Source organism: Megalops cyprinoides, chromosome 1 (assembly GCF_013368585.1).
Source record: "Megalops cyprinoides isolate fMegCyp1 chromosome 1, fMegCyp1.pri, whole genome shotgun sequence".
Classification (NCBI taxonomy): Eukaryota; Metazoa; Chordata; class Actinopteri; order Elopiformes; family Megalopidae; genus Megalops; species Megalops cyprinoides.
In genome coordinates, this window is record NC_050583.1 from 66,829,730 (window position 1) to 66,848,091 (window position 18,362).

An 18,362-nucleotide genomic window follows, 5' to 3' on the forward strand; every position below is an offset into this window, starting at 1 on the left:
TGTTGAACACTGATGTGTAGGTATCTGATAAACACCGGAGAAAATGCTGTCCTCTGAGAACACATCAAAACAAACTGGTCAACTTACTTTCAACAGCCAGCCTTTCAGCTAAGCTGAAATTGCAGGTTATTTTTAAATTGTTTATTTTTAGCACAGTATTACTACTATTTCAACATATTTGTGTTTTTGTTTCTCATTGATGAGTTCAGGACCAAATGGTTGCCATGCTTTCTTTAGACGGCACCTTGACAAGGTCACAGAAATCTACCATATTCACCCTCATAAAAATGTCCACTTATCAGAGAAAAGCCACTGGAGATGCTTTATTGAGCTTGCTTTATTCATTTTATTGAATTATATTGTGGAGGCACACGAAAAAAAGCTTTTTTTAAACTGCAGTTCTTCGGTTTGTTGAATTCATACACATTCACCTCCCGTGTACTCAAAGTGATTCATTTTCAACCAGTTTACACATTTTTGCTCAAACTGAGAAATGTGGATTGTGTTAACTGATTAACAGAGAAGACATTTATCTGTCATCATAATAGTAACCAGTGACTTTCAGCTCCAGCACGAAGGTAAAAACATATGGAAAGGAACAGTAAAAGGAAATGACATCCTCCACATGAAACAAGAATGGAAACTGCAGTTAATGAGCCTACATACACATATAAAGCACTTGATTAGGAACACTATACTAATACTGGGTAGGGCCTCCCTTTGCTCTTAAAACAGCCTCATTTCTTCGTGGCATGGATTCCACAAGATGTTGGAAACATTCCTCTGAGATTCTGGTCCATGTTGGCATCACGCAATTTCTGCAGATTTGTCAGCTGCACATTCATGCCGCGAATCTCCCGTTCAACCACATCCCAAAGGTGTTCTATTGGATTCAGATCCGGTGAATGCCACTGAAGACCATTGAACTCATTGTCATGTTCATGAAACCAGTTTGAAACGACTTTTGCTTTGTGACATGGTGCATTATCACGCTGGAAGTAGCCATTAGAAGATGGGTAAATGGTGGCCATGAAGGGATGCACATGGTCAGCAGCAATACTCAAATAGGCTGTGGCCTTCAAGCGATGATTGATTGGTATTAACGGGCCCAGAGTGTGCCAAGAAAACAATCCCCACACCACTACACCACCACCACCAGCCTGGACTGTTGACAAAAGGCAGGTTGGTTTCATGGATTCATGCTGCTGGCGCCAAATTCTGACCCTACCATCTGTGTGCCTCAGCAGAAATCGAGATTCATCAGACCAGGCTACGTTTTTCCAGTCTTCAACGGTCTAGTTTTGGTGAGCCTGTGCCCACTGCAGCCTCAGCTTTCTGTTCTTGGCTGACAGAAGCGGAACCCAATGTGGTATTCTGCTGTTAGTAGCCCATCCGGCTCAAGGTTCGACATGTGCATTCTGACCCTGTGCTCACACCGGCAGTGACTTTTATCGCTGTATGTCGCCAAGTCACTGTCGCTGGCTGCAGCTACTCGCTGTGTTGCTGTCACCAGCTTGGGGGCATTGCTAACGTAGATTTGAGAAGGTGGGCTACAAATGTATTGACAGGAGATGCATCAATTTTCAAATAAAAAAAAAATGTATATACTAATAAATATATATATTAAATTGTATATTTATTTAAATGTTATATTTACATTGTCTTTGTTATATTCATCAAGGAGTTATATGTTTATATTTCCTTAAAGGCAGGCCTATTAATATATCGCCCACTATAAGCATGAACCCACAGATCAGGTGCATTCCCGCTGAAAAAAATGTTTTGGAGGGAACTTATTTTCCTGTGAAGTGTGAGCTTGCTTCAAACACTACCGTTTCACCATGGACCGCAAAGTAGCATTCGAAATCGCCGCTGTGGGAACTAAAATGCTAATATAGGAACTAAAGTTTAAGAAAACGTTTCATAGTGAAAGAATATGAGGAACGCATCTGCCCTGATTGGCCGTCGCTCGACTCTGTCGCTGCTCATTTGCATAAAGTTGAACTTTGCTTACCTTTTTTTTTTGTCGCCAAGTCGCAGCGATCGCGTCACCAGGTGACGTGATGTGCCTTGTCACTCAGTGACCATTGGAAATGAATGACTTCTGGCTGCTTTGACGCTCGCAGTCGCTGCCGGCGTGAGCGCAGGGTGAGATGCTCTTCTGCTCACCACAATTGTATCGTGTGGTTATCTGAGTTACTGTAGCCTTTCTGTCAGCTCGAACCAGTCTGGCCATTCTCCTTTGACCTCTCTCATCAACAAGGCGTTTCTGTCCGCAGAACTGCCGCTCACCTGCTGGGGTACCATTATGCAAATAGCTTTTTGATGCCAACCACTCAATTTGAAGTATATTCTTTAAGAATAATTGCTTTTAAGAAGATCGAAAATAAAGCAGAACAGTTGTATGCATGAACTGTTTAAAACATGATGCAAATAAGTTAATGTCAAAAAACTGAAAGCCTGCTAAACAGAGGTACCAATCATGTCATAGTATAAAATGTTCATGCAGCACAGAGCACAATCTGCAATATTCAAATTAAACGTATGAAGAGGTAATAAGCAGCAAAAAAGGTCAACAATGACCACAATAGCTGCTACAACACCTACGTTACATTCTCTTAACCTGCTTCTGAATACTAGATTTATTAAATTCAATACTCATTACAAAAATATGAAGCGGTACACAGCACTTGACCAAATAATCTCAGAACAACAGCTCCCTCTACAGGTGGCAGTGTGAATGTGTGTAGCAATATGTTCACAATTATCACATACAGATTCATTACTCAGACACCACTTGAGAGTCAAAATTTAATTTAATGTGCCCATACAAAAACAACCAGTCAGTCTCTATATGGTTTCTACAGCACCACAAAAACCACATGTAAAAATGAAACCGACTGTTTCCCTAACAAACCAAAAAAATTCCTCCAAACTGGGTCGCATTTTGTTCCTATTTTGAGCTTTTGTTTTGAACGGGGGGGGGTGAAATATGAACCGAGAGGAACACAAGTCAACACATTTTCAAATGGAATTTCAAAGATAGACAGAAAGAGAGAGAGGGAGAGAATCCCATACAACTGCGTAAACAAAGCTTGTTTTCTAAAAGAGGTGCTTTGACTTAAAAAAAAAAAAAAAAAAACACACAAAAAAAAAAGGTTTAGTCGTCTCTGTCTGAGCTCTCACTCCTGCGAGGACTTCCTGAAGGGGAGCGACTGAAATGAAGAAGAGAAAATGGGGTTAATTTCACTTCGGCTTCTTGTTTGAGCGGTGTCTGCGTCAAGAGGTGCTTCTCTTACACCCCTTTTCCTACAGAACAACATACCTTCGTTTCTGAGGTGATGATCTAGATTTTGACCGGCTGGGGAAAAACAGAAATTCATATTAGTCATATTAAAGTAAGTGGCAACCTGCTGGTCAACTGCATGCACTGCCATGCGTCTGGTGTACATTCAGGCAGAATTTTAGAAGCTAAAACTGGGCACTCAAATCACTGCCACTACCTTATATTTGACATATATTACGTCAAATTGCTAATGCAAGTTAAAATGAGCAACATTCATATGGCTGGCACGCAAATTAAGTATGTGAAGTGTCTGAACAAGTCAGAGAACACAAGCTCCCATATCAAAGTAACTTTTTAAAGCAAATTTACTCATCTGTCCTTCATCTCAACACTTGCAAGACGGGCATCATTGACACACACAATGGATGAGCGCTTACACTCACAATGAGCACTGAACTGTTACCAAGCATGCATTAAATGGTGTCATGCACCCCCCAGACTGGGTATTACTGACAGCTAGGACCTCTGTGCATTTCCATCCTACAGATTTTCTTTTTTTGAAGCGCAAAATGGAAACCACAAAAATGATCTTTTCCCCCCAAATTTGTATTTTTACTTAAGTGGCTGCCCCATTTGTATATTGTAAATTTTAATATTGCATAAATGTCTAATTTGTATTATAATGACACATTCAGTCACGAAAAATAGTGCACACTGAGAAGTACAAAGTGAAATCAACATAACTTGACCGACTGATACAATCGGGAGCCAGTTTCATGGTTTTCTGTCTGTGGTTAAAAAAAAAAAAAAAAAACTCCTATTTGTCAATAAGAGAAGAATGTAAATTGATGGGAAGCACACAGATACCAGGACAGCAGCAGAAAAGAGTCGTAGTGATTAAATAGTTGGCTTACCTCCTGTCTGGAGACCCAGACTTGGACCTGCCAACAGAGCCAGACCTGGGAAACATGTTAGCACAAGTTGGTTCTCTCATTCATTTAGGACTAAAAAGGTACAGGGAACACGTGTACATGAAAACAACTGCAAGGGATGGTTGGATGGAAAACGCAGACATCATAATGACACTGCCAGTCCTATCACAATTTTCACTATCACACATTTTCCCTTGGGTTCACTTTAAAATAATTGACCTTCATAAGAAAACATTAAATTCAACGTGCAGCTAATCTTTAGAGCAACCCTAGGAGTACATTATAACAGCTTTGTCTTGTCTCTAATATGACAGTTCTGACAATGATAACTTCAATATTATAATGACAGACTGTATGCTGACAGAGACATTATCATTGTTTTATAAATACGAATAAGGTGTGGTCAGCAGTGGAAAGCACATGTTACTGCAATAATAAATGGATGATAATACCGCTGCTAAAATGAGATGTGTGATAGAGATATTCATGATATACACCAAACTACTGGAGCAGTGAGTGAAATAAGAAATCAGATGAAAAATCATTTACCTGCTCCTTGGGCGAGAAACTGATCGGGACCTTGATCTAGACCTTGATCTAGACCTGACAAAGAGAAAATAGAAAAAGAAAGGATCAAAATTAAAAAATACTACAATTCAATCGTGTCTGTCACCGTAACCATCGCTTATTGTACAAGTGAACTCACCTGGACCTCTTGGGTGTTACTGACCGAGATCTCCTTGGAGAATTGGACCGAGATCTACGAGGAGAAAAGGATCTTGACCTGAAACCCAGTGATCAGGAAATGATTAATGGAAGATATGTGCTTCAGACACAAACACTTACTTTCACGACCATGTGTGAAATACAACAATGAAAATTCTTCTGCTGGATCTGTATCCTCTGGACCTTAAGGTAAGCTTCATATGCCAGCTTGAACACTCCAGTCATACACCTCAAAACTACAGCCAGACAGACTGGCTTAAAAGTTTGTGACCGTTCTAAGCAACCCCTGCACAAGGAAAGCAAATTGGAAATTTGCTAACAAATAAATTAAAATTGTGCTACTGCAGCACAGCAACGTTAATACTTTCGGATGGCTACTAAGAGAAGTGGTCAGCGGGGAGCGTGGGACGGACGCGGGTCAGCGACGGGCTCACCTCCTGCTGCGGCTGCGACTGCGTGAGCGAGAGTACCTCCTCCCCCGGGAACGGGAATGCGACCGAGAGCGGGACCTGACCACATTCAGGAAGAGTCCGATCAGCGCATGCCAGCGTATGGCTGGAGAGCAGCACATTGTCCGCTATCTGCCTCTGCTCCACTTAAAAACTAAAACATCACGCTAGCACTATACTGTTGCTGTCTCAAAACACATAACAGTACAACAGAAATAGTATTACACGTACACAGTACAAAAAGGTAAAGAGTCTTTACATGTTACTTCAGTCTATACATACATACAGTCTGCATAAAGCAGGCATTTCAGTCTCATAAAATAAAAAAAAAGCAGTACATTACATTATTTTTAATATTCAAAGAAAATGAAAACACATTAATTGGTACTTGAAATAAACCTTGCAAGTTTGCAGGTCGACCCTCTTTGGACCAAGGTCTAGCAGATCTAGGCGATCTAGAAGTATCTATCAGCCGATCTCTGCATCTAGTCGTGTTCTTCGATCTAACGATGATCGTACTGACAGCCAAATCGCTTCATTGAGGCTTGATAGGTGCGAGGAGGCTTTTCTAGACGGGACTGCGGTCAACCGGGTCGTTCCTCTTTATAAACCGTGGCCCAATTCATAGCCAAATTTATCGGATTGGCGATCATCTGGCACTTTTTCTGCCCCCTATGAAATCTTAAGGTGCAGCTAGGAGTGGCAGGCGCTCGAGGGGTCTGGCCTCTTATGCGGATCACCTCAAGGTCTAGAAGGATCGTAAGTGTCGAATTTGCTAGATGCCTCATGAAATGGTAAAGGCTCGTGACACTCTGAATCAAACGAAGAAACCTGTAAGGTTTTGACCAGGTGGATTATTAATATCGCAACAACATTACAAAAGAATTGTAATACTTGAAAAGAAAATAAGTCAAAGTCAACAATAAAGCAACAGTAATAATAACAGATTTATACATTCATGTCAACATACAGCCATGTCACTTTTATATTTACTTTTTTTTTTCCACATTTACTTTAAATCGACAATGAACAGAAAGACCGATAGATCTTGAAGAGCGGCACGTTCTAATGGTGTACTTACCTACTCCGCCGGCGCCTACTGTAGCGGTGGCAGTCGTAGGCATAGTGCCCCTTCTCACCGCATTCGTAGCACCTGTCGTTGGGGTCGAAAGGTCGACGGGTGGGGGGGCGGTCGTAGCGAGAGCGTCTCGGCATTCCGGTAGACAACTCAACTCGAACTCGGGAGCCACAGATTACCCTGAAATAAACAGTGCCAGAGAAGTCTAAATATTAAGAGTACTTTGCGAATTAAAAAAAAAATAAAATTTAAACAGACAGGCATATTGTCAAAATCTGGGACCCTGTGACATGAGTTTCCTACAGCACAAACAGCATATGCTCCATCAATATTATTCTGCAGGACACACAAACTGCATTTTTTCCATTGTAACCCAGCTTCCTTCACTCATCTTGACTGAAGTTTTTCAGCTTTGAGGTGGCTCAAGGAATTGTGTGAATTTTGACAGAAAAACAACTTAAAATGCTGAAGGTATACATACTGACGCTACTGAAAGAGGATTCTTCCACATCTCAGTCTTATCTGAGGAGGAGTGGAAGCTCTTCCTAATGAGGCGTCTGCATAAGACAGGCATCTGAAACAGAGGCCTGTCAGCCCACATGGGTCTCCCAAGTGCAGCTGACAATGCTCCAACTGACAGATGAGGAACAAGCATTTCTGTCAAAGTGTTGCAGCAAGACAAAAAACTGCCGTTATTCCAACACATGAGGTCTGGCACAAAAAAAGAATTATGGCCACACATAAACCTCACCAAAAATAATACGTCTGCTACATCTTTCAAAAAATTGTCGGTATATATACAAATGAAAAACTCAAGATTTATTAAAAAAAAATTTTACATTTAAACCCAATAATCAAGACTAAAACTTGCGTATGGAGTGTACAACAGACCTACATTGTCTCAGAGGTGAATGTTTTGATTTTCATCAGTTCTGAGCAAAGACCTAACCCTTCCATGAATCCATTCAGATGTTTTCCAGATTCATCCGAATGAATAATTACACTCATCTGTGTACTGAGTGATGAACCGCAAAAAGTACTTCTGTCATATAAAACAGAATATAAAAACTAATACTCCTTTTCCACTGAAAAGCTGGAACCAGGCAGACTCAGTTAAAGTTCCAGGTGGTTTTCCATAATCTTTCTGTTGTTCAGATGACCGAAAATACCATTTACACACCAGATATTGCATAATAGCTAAGTAAGTAACATCGTTAATCACATCATGGTTTTATTTTCCGTTGGCCATTTCATATATCATGCTGTTCACACCCTCTTGTCAAACTTTCACTGGACTGTAATAGTCAGCTACTTTCTGCCTTAGACAACAGATCCAGGATCATCTTGCCCTCTCCAAACCCCAACTTCAACTATTCAGAGCAAAATCTGGATTCTAATCCAAGATCAGTAGCTATGGGCACAGAACACCTACACCACATCAGTGTCGTGTGATTGCTGCCTGAGTTAGGGAGGGTCTTTGTTGTTCATGAAAACAACACATATGTACTGATATTACTAACATCTGCAAGGAAGAAGCAATAGCATGCAAATTCTCATTTTTACAACCAATACCAAGTTAACATGCATTAATAGCTAGCTAGATTTTAATGAAATAACAGTTAACAATTGGGCATTCTCTGACTTGTCCATTTTCACTATGACAGCTAGCAAGCTGGCTTTACATGTCATCTATCTTGATGCATCATTCAGTACTGTTGTAGCTAACAAGCTAACATCAGTTTGGGCATCTCAAATGTAACCATGAAAAGAAGGTGAGCAGACAAAGGCCCATCATTTTTGAAATTGGACAACTGAATAAAAAGTGAACTTTAAACTGTGTATTAGTAAAGCCAGCTCTAAATACGCCTGCAAGCAACTGCACTTTCATTTTAGACCTGCAAGCTATTAAGGAGGGTTGATATTGTCTGTGAACTTGCATCCTACAGTATACAGCCATGTAAAACATAAAATACATCACTTTACTGTTGTTACTGCAGTAATCCCCTGAATGCCCATGCACTGGAATTAGCTACATTTTAAATATTAGCACCAATAGCTATACTGTACAAGTCAATCCTAAGACAATCTCCTTTACGTGCTGTGGACAGTCTTTCCGGTTTAGGTTTGGACATCTGCAGCGTATTTTTAAAGTGATTTTTCTCTACCTGACATTTGACAAGCACGGAAGGCATTTTACTGAGAAATATTTACTTTCTATTTTAATAAAAGCACAACTTACTGTTCAAGTTAAGACATGTTATTTTTAACATTGCTAAATACTAAATGTTAACATATAAGGGGAGCCATATTAAATAAGACTATCCAACTAAAATATTCAAGAGTAACCAAGTACAACAACTAATGGAGAAAGCCAGAAGAACAATGAGACAAAAAAAACATTTTACCAGTCTTGGCTGATATTGCTGTTCAGCTTTTTTTTTTTTTTTTTTTTTTTAATTAAAAATTACCTGGTTTCATTCACTTTTGAGAACTGTAATACTAAAGGTATTCAAAATGCCCGTTCCTACCAAGAACTGGACACATCAGCTGGGCTCTGCAGCTTATGTAGGTCTGGCTAAGGCTTATTTAAAATGAGGCCATAGGCTAGACACTCAAAGATGATGTAATATAAAATAAAAGTATTTTTTCATGTTTGTTGGCTATGGGAAATGAGTGCTCTGGAAACTTTTTCCTCTGTAGAATACCACTCAATGATAGCACGTCTCCTTTTGAAATCTATGATGCAATACACTTCAGGTACTACAATGGAAAACCAACTCTGTTGACCAGCAAGATTCCAGTGTGGCTGACTTGACTCAGCACAGTTCCACCAGTGGAAAAGGGGTATTAATGAGTAACCCTGTCCCTATTCACTGGCCACCACCGTGGTTATGTTCAAATATTTTTGCAATTAGTCATCACTATGTTTAGTTGAAAGGATACAACCCTACAAAGCATTTCATCCGGTTCCCCTTGAACTTAGCCTTTAACCGAGCAGCATTTAATAGGGATGCACCGATTGTGAAATTCTGGGCCGATACCGATGTTTAAAATAACAATTTGGCCAATAGCTGATGCCGATACCAATGTTTAAAGAAAGACCTGGCACACTTAGCTAACTAGCTACCCAACTATAATGTTAATTTGGTAGCTAGCTAGCTAACAGTACTAAAGTTGTCAGAACAAATTGCTTGAAGTGTGTGTGGTAAAATTTACTATTTCGTCAGAAGAGACGTGATGAGACTTTATTAGTTTGACAGCTAGCTAGCTCTTAGTAATATGACAGCTGAGCAAAGCGCATGAAAGCCAAATTAGCTAGCAAGCTACTTTTCTACGTTGTTTTTACTGTAGCTAGCTAGCAATATGTTTGTTTGCAAGGTGATATTGGTATTTGTCAACAGAATGTGATAGTAACTAGCTAGTTAATTTATTTTTTTGTTTGTATCGTAGCTCGCTAGCTAGCTAGACTTGTCTTTGTAAGGTGGTATTTGTACTTTTCAGCTGAATGTGGAAGTAGCTAGCTAGCTAGCTAGCTAATTTGACTTTCACACTTTGCTACTTATACCAATACAGCTTCATCATGTCTCTTATGAACAAATACTTAATTTTAACATTTGTACCACAAGCCAAGGTATTGACTTCTGATCTTAAGTACCGTTTACTAGCAAGCTAGTAACTTACCGTTAGCTAGCTAACTAGCTAGCATTAAGTGCGCCAGGTCATTCATTCATTAGTGGATATAACTTTTAAATCCAGCAACTGTATCTCTTTTGAATTCTTTAAGGGATCTTTGCTGACCCATCTGGCCATTTTTATTTTATTTCTTCAAAAGGTAGATACAGACACGTCAAATTTATGGTCCACTTTGCCATAGATGCTGACTGAAGAGTTACCCTGCTCCCACCCTGAGCATGACGCAAGCGCAAAATGACTGCTATGTGAATAAGGCTAATTATAGTATCACCTACTGGATCTTCTCCGAAAATGCAGCTGGGTAGTCTACTGTTGTCCGAGTCGGACCGAAAATAACTAACACAACATTTAGCCAGCGCAAAATTGATGCGACACATAAACATCGGCTACTGCCATTGGTGAATGTCATCTTATTTGCCTATAGGCCGAATATCGGCCGCTACCGATGTATGGCCGATATATCGGTGCATCCCTAGCATTTAAGTAATTTTCACTGAGTACTGGCTTAAAACCAATTCAGTTGGAAATTCACTGAAGAAGCATACTCCGTCTGGAACAATTACAGTCAGGGCCTTATCATATTAATACAAAGGTATCACTTATGTTTGCACTTGAAGTATTTAAAAAGGATTAACCTAAAGGTAACGCTTCTATATTTCAAAAGAGCAAATTACTGTACATCACTGATTTGCAAACGTCAATCAGAAACCCCCTGAACACTTTCAGCTCACAGGGCACTTCAAATGAGTAGTCCTGTGCAAGAGGGTTTAAGTATTAGGCGCTGGGCTCTCTTCCAGGTCCCTGAGGTCTGGACTAGAGCCACAACAGGGTCTCAGTGCCATTCACTTACTTGCCATCCAGGCCGCGGACAGCATCTTCTGCGTCTCTGGGGTCTTCAAACTCCACAAAGGCAAACCCTGGAGGATTCCTAGCAATCCACACTGTTCTCAACGGTCCATAATAACCAAACGCTCGCTCTAGTTCTCCTTTCCCCGCACCCGTGCCAAGGTTACCCACGTAAACCTTAGTCTCTGGAAGGAAAAATAAAGAGGTGGCACTGCAACTCCAGTTCTGTGTATTTGGAGACTAATTCAGATCCATCACCATAGACTTGCTTTTCATTCTTTGCTCTGCATGAATGTCTCCTGACAGTAATTGCAAACAGAAGTCAAGTTAGGGTTGAAATCTGGGTTAAATTAACCAGCGTTTATCTGCCTTACATTTCAGCATCTTTGGGGCAATCCTTTCGAGGTCAGCAAACTGATTAGCATATTACTGCCCTTTGGCACTACATGCCGTGGGGTTAAATTAATTTATGCATCAGGGCACTGCAACGGGACAACAAGACTTCCATTTCTAAATGCAAACTGTAACTGTCTAAAACAGTGCGTTTTGTATATCCCATTACATCATGATTAAAAACTCAAAACGCATACGCTTCTAGGTTCAGCCCAACCTTGAGTACTAACGATGAGCACAGGTCACACTTAAATGCGTGAGAGTAAGTGCATTAAGCAATTAGAGTTGTCATCACTACCAGATAAGAAAAACAACAGATAAAACAATCAGTATCTTTTTACCACATCTATATATCCCTGCACATGTGTGTATATATTATATGTGTTAAATATTCTAATATATAAAATATACTAATTATATTAAATATATATATTTGTGTGTGTGTGTAAAACATACATACATACATACATACATGTACAGTATACAGTGGCATGAAAAAGTATTAAAATGTAATATTGCACAAAGAGAACCTGAGCAAATACAAAATGCAGTATTTTATTCCTTCAGAGAAAATAGTTAACATATACCCATATCACCCATGTGAAAAAGTAAACATCCCCTTAAACCTAATGTTTGTTTGGACCACCCTTAGCAGCAATAATTGCAATTAAATGATTCCTGTGATTTGATAGGAACCTTGCACATCTCTGTGGAGCAACCTTGGCCCAGTCTTCTTTGCAGAACTGCTTTAACTCTGACAGACTGGTAGGTCTTCGACCATGAACTGCTCTTTTCAGGTCCTGCCGCATCATTTCTATTGGATTCAAGTTGGGACTTTGAGTAGGCCACTCTAAAACTTTAATTTTGCTTCTTTTCAGCCATTCAGGTGACTTGCCACTGTGGTTTAGATCTGTGTTTCCCAACCCTGCTCCTGGAGGCACACTGTCCTGCATATCTTCTATGTATCCTTCCTGCTTGACTAAATCAGGTGTGCTCAGCTAATCAAAAGTGCCACTGATGAGTTCAGTCAGGTAGGTAGAGCAGGGATAGATAGAAGATATGCAGGACGGTGTGCCTTCAGGAGCAGGGTTGGGAAACGCTGGTTTAGATCCTTGTCCTGCTGTATCACCCAATTGCACTTTAGCTTCAGCTCACACACAGATGGCCGGACATTCTCCTTAAGAATTTCCCGGTACACAGAAGTCATGCTTCCTTCGATGATAGCGAGTCATTCAGGTTTCGAGGCAGCAAAACATCCCCATACCACCACACTGCCACCAACATGTTTCACTGTAGGTATGATGTTCTTACAGTGGAATTCTATATTCGCGTTACGCCAGACATAGGAAGACTTGCACCCTCTAAAATATTCCACTTTTGACTCATCTGTTCATACAATATTATCCCAGAATTCTTGGGGATCATCCAGGTGCTTTTTAGCAAACGTTAGACAAGCTTTGATGTTTTCCTTGGTGAGCAGTGGCTTCCACCTTGCTTCTCTTCTATGATGCCCATTGTTGCAGTCTCTTTCTTACTGTTGAGTCATGAACACTAACCTTAGCTGATGCTAGAGAAGCCTGCAGTTCTTTGGAAGTTTTACTGGGATCTTTTTCGACTTCCTGGATGAGGTGTTGCTGTGCCCTTGGAGAAATTTTGGCAGGTCAGCTCCTCCTGGGAATATTCACCACTACTCCATGTCTTCTCCATTTGGAGATAATGGCTTGCACTGTGGTTCAGTGGAGTCCGACAACCTCAGAAAAGGCTTTGTAACCCTTTCCAGACTGACATATTTCAACAACTGTTTTCTCAGCTGTTCTGAAATTTCCTTTTATCGTGGCATTGTGTGCCTGTAGAAGCTTTGTGGTGACTGCTTCTCTCTGATGGTAAGGTTCAATATATATGCCATTTAAACTCAACAGGGCTGGTTGCAATCAAGCCTGGCTGTGTTCAGTTACCTGAATCTAAATGTTAACTAAAATTTTGTTGATTTCTTTGTTTCAGAACTAAGAGGACAATTACTTTTTCACAGGGGATATACGGGTAATTGGTGACTTTTTCTATTACATGAATGAAATAATTTAAAAAACTATGTTTTGCATTTTCTCAGGTTTCCCTTGTCTAATAATTTCTGATGATATGAAACCATTCAGTGAGAGAAACATGCAATAAAAGAGGAAATCAGGAAGGCTGCAAATACTTCATGCCACATCAAGTCCTCATGTTTAACATGTTTTACATAAGACATCTCTCTCTTTTCAAATGTTCTCAAAGCATCTCTCAGGTTTTTCCCATTTAAGTCAGTTGAACTCATCTAAAAATGTTCACAGGGTTAGACCCGCGTTTGCAGGGGTTTCCAGACAATTACACCGGTAATTTGCTCTTTGAATTATAAGCGATCTATAAATTACGGTTATAAAAGTTGACACTTTGTACCTCCATTATCTCCAAAATTGAAGCATGCCGGACTACTCACATGGCACCTGAGATTCTGTTCAAATGTGCCAAACATTTGTAACAGAACTCCCCGCTGCTTTGTCAGATCTGAATAGGATTTCAAGTGCTATGTCCAAAAGCAAACCCAAGAACATAAAAGAACAGCTCTAAATGTCTAATTTCCAATGACACCGAGAGCAACATAAGAAAAAAAAAAATTACTTCAAACTGAAAACACACCCTTAGGCTACATTTAAAATGGAATGGCAAAAACCAAAGTGTAAAACCTGACACAGTCTCAAATAGACTGGAGGTAAACTTTTACAGTTGATTTAAGACTAAGCTACAGGATAAAGGTTATCGTGAGCTGATTTGAACTATATAATAGGCCTTCCCCAACTTTCAGACCACTGACGTCTGTTAGCCTTGGTTTGTGTAATGCCTTACCTTGTTCAGGTCTACTGAGCAGTGCACCAAGTTATGACCCATATTGACACTTCTTGCTTGCAGTGATTCTAGCCTACCATTACCTTACTATATAGATATATATAGATATATAGCCTATAGAAGAAACACTTTTGTGTTAACATTAATATCCACACAGGAAATTTGGAGTTAATGTAATGGCAGATGCAACAAAAAAAAAATACTTAGGCATTTTGACCATAATATATATTCAATTTAACCAACCAACTTAAATGCAGAATCACTACTGGCCACATCCACAAGACCTTTTCAACAGAAATATTCGACTGAATCAACCAATGAAATGTTATCACAACAGTACTGCAGTTTTCCATAATACTTGCATATTGCATAATCAATTTAACTTGTACTAGAAGTACTTCTGCTAAGTGTAGTTTTCCCTTGCTCTGTATTTATTCTGTAAATGGAAAAAAATGGCCAGAATTAAGAAAATGTGGGACCTACTAGTTAAGTCCTAAACTACTATATATCTTACAGTTTAACTGTTGCTGGACAGCAGGATTTTGTTGGTCATGTCATCTTAACATTTTTCCCTTTTCCTACAAACACTCCAACAGACCTAACAGAAGATGTTAAAATGTGTTCTATCAAAACCTGACAGTATCCCTCCAGAGCCCAAGCTTGGAACAAAACATACACACTCTATTGCACTCTTCTAGCTATCATGATGCTGTATCATGCCACTGTGTATTCATTTCAGAGGATGTGCTTTCTGTGCATTGTTTGTTAAACCTGCTAAGAATTCAACCCAGAGGAAGTTCGACCAATATGAAAAACAAATAAAAACAGAAACATAATGGTTGCATCAAAGGTTTATGAAATTCCATATCATGGGGAGGATATTAAAGTTGAACTTGCAGGGAAAAATTTAGAAATAACTGCAGACTGGCTAGAAAGCAGTCAAATTCAAATCTAGAGTGAAATTCACCTTAAGAATTCACCAGTTTGCTTCAGACTGTAGATTGTTCTGACCATGCAATAAACTCACACACACACAGGGATAATGTGCAGATTTATTTTTGTAGCTACTGTGGACCATCAAAGTGGCATCTGCACACCTGAGTAGTGTTTATAAAGGCTGGTAAAAAAAAAAAAAAAAACCTCATATATATTAAAAAGAGATTCACAGCTACAGTACCATCATGCAGAAATTAGTCGCATCTGCAGACTAAGCACTAAGAACTTGGGTCTAGTATATCAGCTACTGCGGGCCCAACACTACAACAATCAAGACAATCAACAATCAAACAAAGGGGTGATCCATCTGCTCACAATTACTGAATAAACAGACTTAATATAATCTATAAAGAAGGGGAAAAAAATCATTCTTGATAAAATATTCAATGTATTTTTCAAAGAAGTTTCAACGGAAAACAAAAATTTATAAAGCATTTGCCATCAGCTTCATGAGTTTGCCGTTTAACCCGTTTTACAAACAGAACCCACTGCCTGGAAAAACTGGTCGAGTGGTGTTCCGTAACGGCTAACTGACAGACATTTTTCCACATAATCCTCTGCGCTTACATAAAAAGCAGAATTACAGAAAAGATAAATCGGCTCTTAAAGACAAGGTGTTCGTTTTCTAACAATTACGTAAACAGGAATTATGTCTGGTAAAATCACTAAGCTTGTATTGTTCATTTATTTGTTAATGAAGCCTTTGCGAACAACAACGAAAAAAAAAAAAAAACTTGTTTCACTTTTGCCCTTTTCTCAGTTGCCACGCGTCTAACGAAGAATACAGTACCAAAAGCAAACGCCATTAATGCGTCACTACCTTCTCTTTCAAAGTGACATACTGAAAACTCGCATGCTGTGACGGACTTCGGTTTAATTAAGCAGCATACCTTTCCAACTCCGATTTAGATTTTACATTTTCGCATAGTTTATATATTCCGGTTCTTATTAGGGACTTTTGAAAAACTATATGATATTAGCGGGGTTCGAATTATTCCTGGCTAACCGCTCTGCTCGTAAAAAAAGTTAAAAAAAAATGCAAAAATGCCCATCTAGGCGCATATAATGTGTGCCCGTAAACCAACTGGCATGTAAAACCCAGTAGGAGCAGTCGAAACACTCAATCAGCGTTTCCCAAACCTCTCCTTGTCCTGCATGTTTTAGATCTCTCCCTGCTCAAACACAGCTGGTTCAAATGATCAACTAGTTATGAACTTTGGAAGCTGCTTAATAACAAGCTGATCATTTAAGATCTAAAACAAGCAGGACAAGGGGTCCTCCAGGAGAGGTTTGGGAAACGCTGCTCAAAATGAACGGTGATACAGCTATTAATTTAAACGTCCATGACCTTCTGATAATGACTTCTGCTGCCCATAAAAATTACATATTTTAATAAATTTCAGCATCTTATACCGAGCTACTCTCTTTTTTCCTCCCTGGTTTATGAGTTCACCAAATACAGATATGTGGATCTCCGTCCATAAGTTAAGAAACTCGTTGACTTTAAAGAGATGAATTTCATGAAAACAAATAGAGGACCTAATTTGGTATTAGTACTGCTGTTAAATCTGATATATACTTATTCGCTGTTTGGGAATAAATGAATAAGGCTATACTGGAAAACTGAATATCTGAAGACGCTGGTGCCATTTCAAATTTCAGGTTATATCGTTTACTTTGTGGGCTTACTTGATAGATTGACACTAAAAATTACTTTCTACACACTCACAGAAATATTGAAAACGTGCCGTTGAAAAACACTGAGGCCCAGGCAAAATCGAAAATTATTTTGAACTCTCCTCCAAAATGCTCATGATGTAAACTCATAAACAGAAACTGAAGCAACCGTACAGACAATGCTGACAATACCAGATAATGTCACTTACCCTGCCAGGTGGTAATCTGCTTATTTCTTAGCATATGCCTGCCTCAAATTTAGCTAGCAGATATCGCTAACTAGCCAACTATGTATCAAAAGAAAACGAAAAAAATACGAGGAAAGCATAGACCCAGACCCTCTATACCCCGTTGTGAAAACAGGCAGTTAGCTCAATCAAAACCACCCGTGCCCCCAAGTCCTACTAGCTAGTCAGCCAGGTAGTACCTCCGTCGACGGACAACTAGTAGGTTACCCTTACCTTTTCTCTAAAGGGTAGTAGTTTGCTAAATGGCTACAAGCACCACAATTTGCGATAAAAGAATCGATGATGATGACGGATGAGTCAGCGAAACCTAACAAGCTGCCTGCTTGCTACTGCTCGTCTGGTTTTTATGCATTGCTGATTTGAGGGTACTATCTAGCTAGGCAGCTAACCGTGGGGGTGCCATGTTGATAATAAAGCTAACGCCAGCTACCTCTGCGTTGGTGCTACATAACATGTTAGCAACAACCAGATTCCAAACTAGCGCCGTGACACTAATTTTATATGTCTTTCCCCCCACTTCGCTAACGTTAACATTCCCCATAAATTCTAATACATATAAACTGTGCCGTCCCACGCTCTCTTGGCTGCTGTGACGAGAGAGACATTGTTTCACGCGTGCAACCGAGCTAGCTAGGTTGCCAGTTACCTACCCGCCATTACGGTTGACTAGCTAGTGTGCAGCTTGACCGCAGTATGAATTTGGACAGAAAACATCTTGCGCTGTGAAAACTACGTACACTTCTACAATTTAATACTGTTATAAATGGTTAGTATATGAGCTCGCTAACGACTTACCTCCTCCGTATCGTCCGTATCTAGACATTAGACTTCGACTCCGGCTGCACAACAACCGCTTCTTTGACACCAAGGCCAAAGCTGGATAAAACCTTTCTGCGCGTGCCCATTAGCGCCTATTTCTTCACGACACCAATGGGGACGTTACTATATTACTATGGCAACGATCTCGAATGCAAAGTTAAAAATTAAATTAAAAAAAATAAAAGGTGGATATGCTGCTGATGAAAATGCTATACATTTAAATTAATTAAAAATCGTTTCCATGAAACAAGTCAAATATTCTGCCTGTCCCTTCCGGACTAATTAAACTGCCGTGCTTGTTTCCATTCGGTATATTTAAGTGTTGCACTTTTAAATAGT

At 39.7% G+C, this 18,362-nt stretch overlaps 1 protein-coding gene across 2 annotated transcripts; it reads right to left on the reverse strand.

The window, feature by feature from the left end:
- Positions 1 to 2,809: 2,809 nt before the first annotated feature.
- On the reverse strand, positions 2,810 to 18,131 carry LOC118788200 (serine/arginine-rich splicing factor 7-like). Of its 2 annotated transcripts, XM_036544150.1 has the most exons (9): positions 18,000 to 18,130; positions 11,015 to 11,195; positions 6,475 to 6,651; positions 5,379 to 5,453; positions 4,925 to 5,002; positions 4,768 to 4,821; positions 4,201 to 4,245; positions 3,326 to 3,361; positions 2,810 to 3,215 (listed from the first exon to the last, which is right to left on the reverse strand). In XM_036544150.1, the coding sequence occupies exons 1-9, from the start codon at positions 18,025 to 18,027 to the stop codon at positions 3,161 to 3,163; spliced, it is 729 nt and encodes a 242-aa protein (XP_036400043.1). In that variant the 5' UTR covers positions 18,028 to 18,130; the 3' UTR covers positions 2,810 to 3,160. The 2 variants fall into 2 exon arrangements, with proteins under 2 accessions (XP_036400043.1, XP_036400032.1); XM_036544139.1 differs by lacking the exons at positions 2,810 to 3,215; positions 3,326 to 3,361 and adding an exon at positions 3,975 to 4,074 and having other exon boundaries at positions 18,000 to 18,131.
- Between the last annotated feature and the right edge of the window lie 231 nt (positions 18,132 to 18,362).

Coding starts and splice junctions, on each gene's coding strand:
- LOC118788200 (XM_036544139.1), bottom strand. CDS start 18,027: ATGTCTAGATACGGACGATACGGAGGAG. Junction 5,454..6,474: donor AGTAGGCGCCGGCGGAGTAG/GTAAGTACACCA, acceptor GAATGTGGTCAG/GTCCCGCTCTCGGTCGCATT. Junction 5,003..5,378: donor AGTCGCAGCCGCAGCAGGAG/GTGAGCCCGTCG, acceptor ACTGGGTTTCAG/GTCAAGATCCTTTTCTCCTC.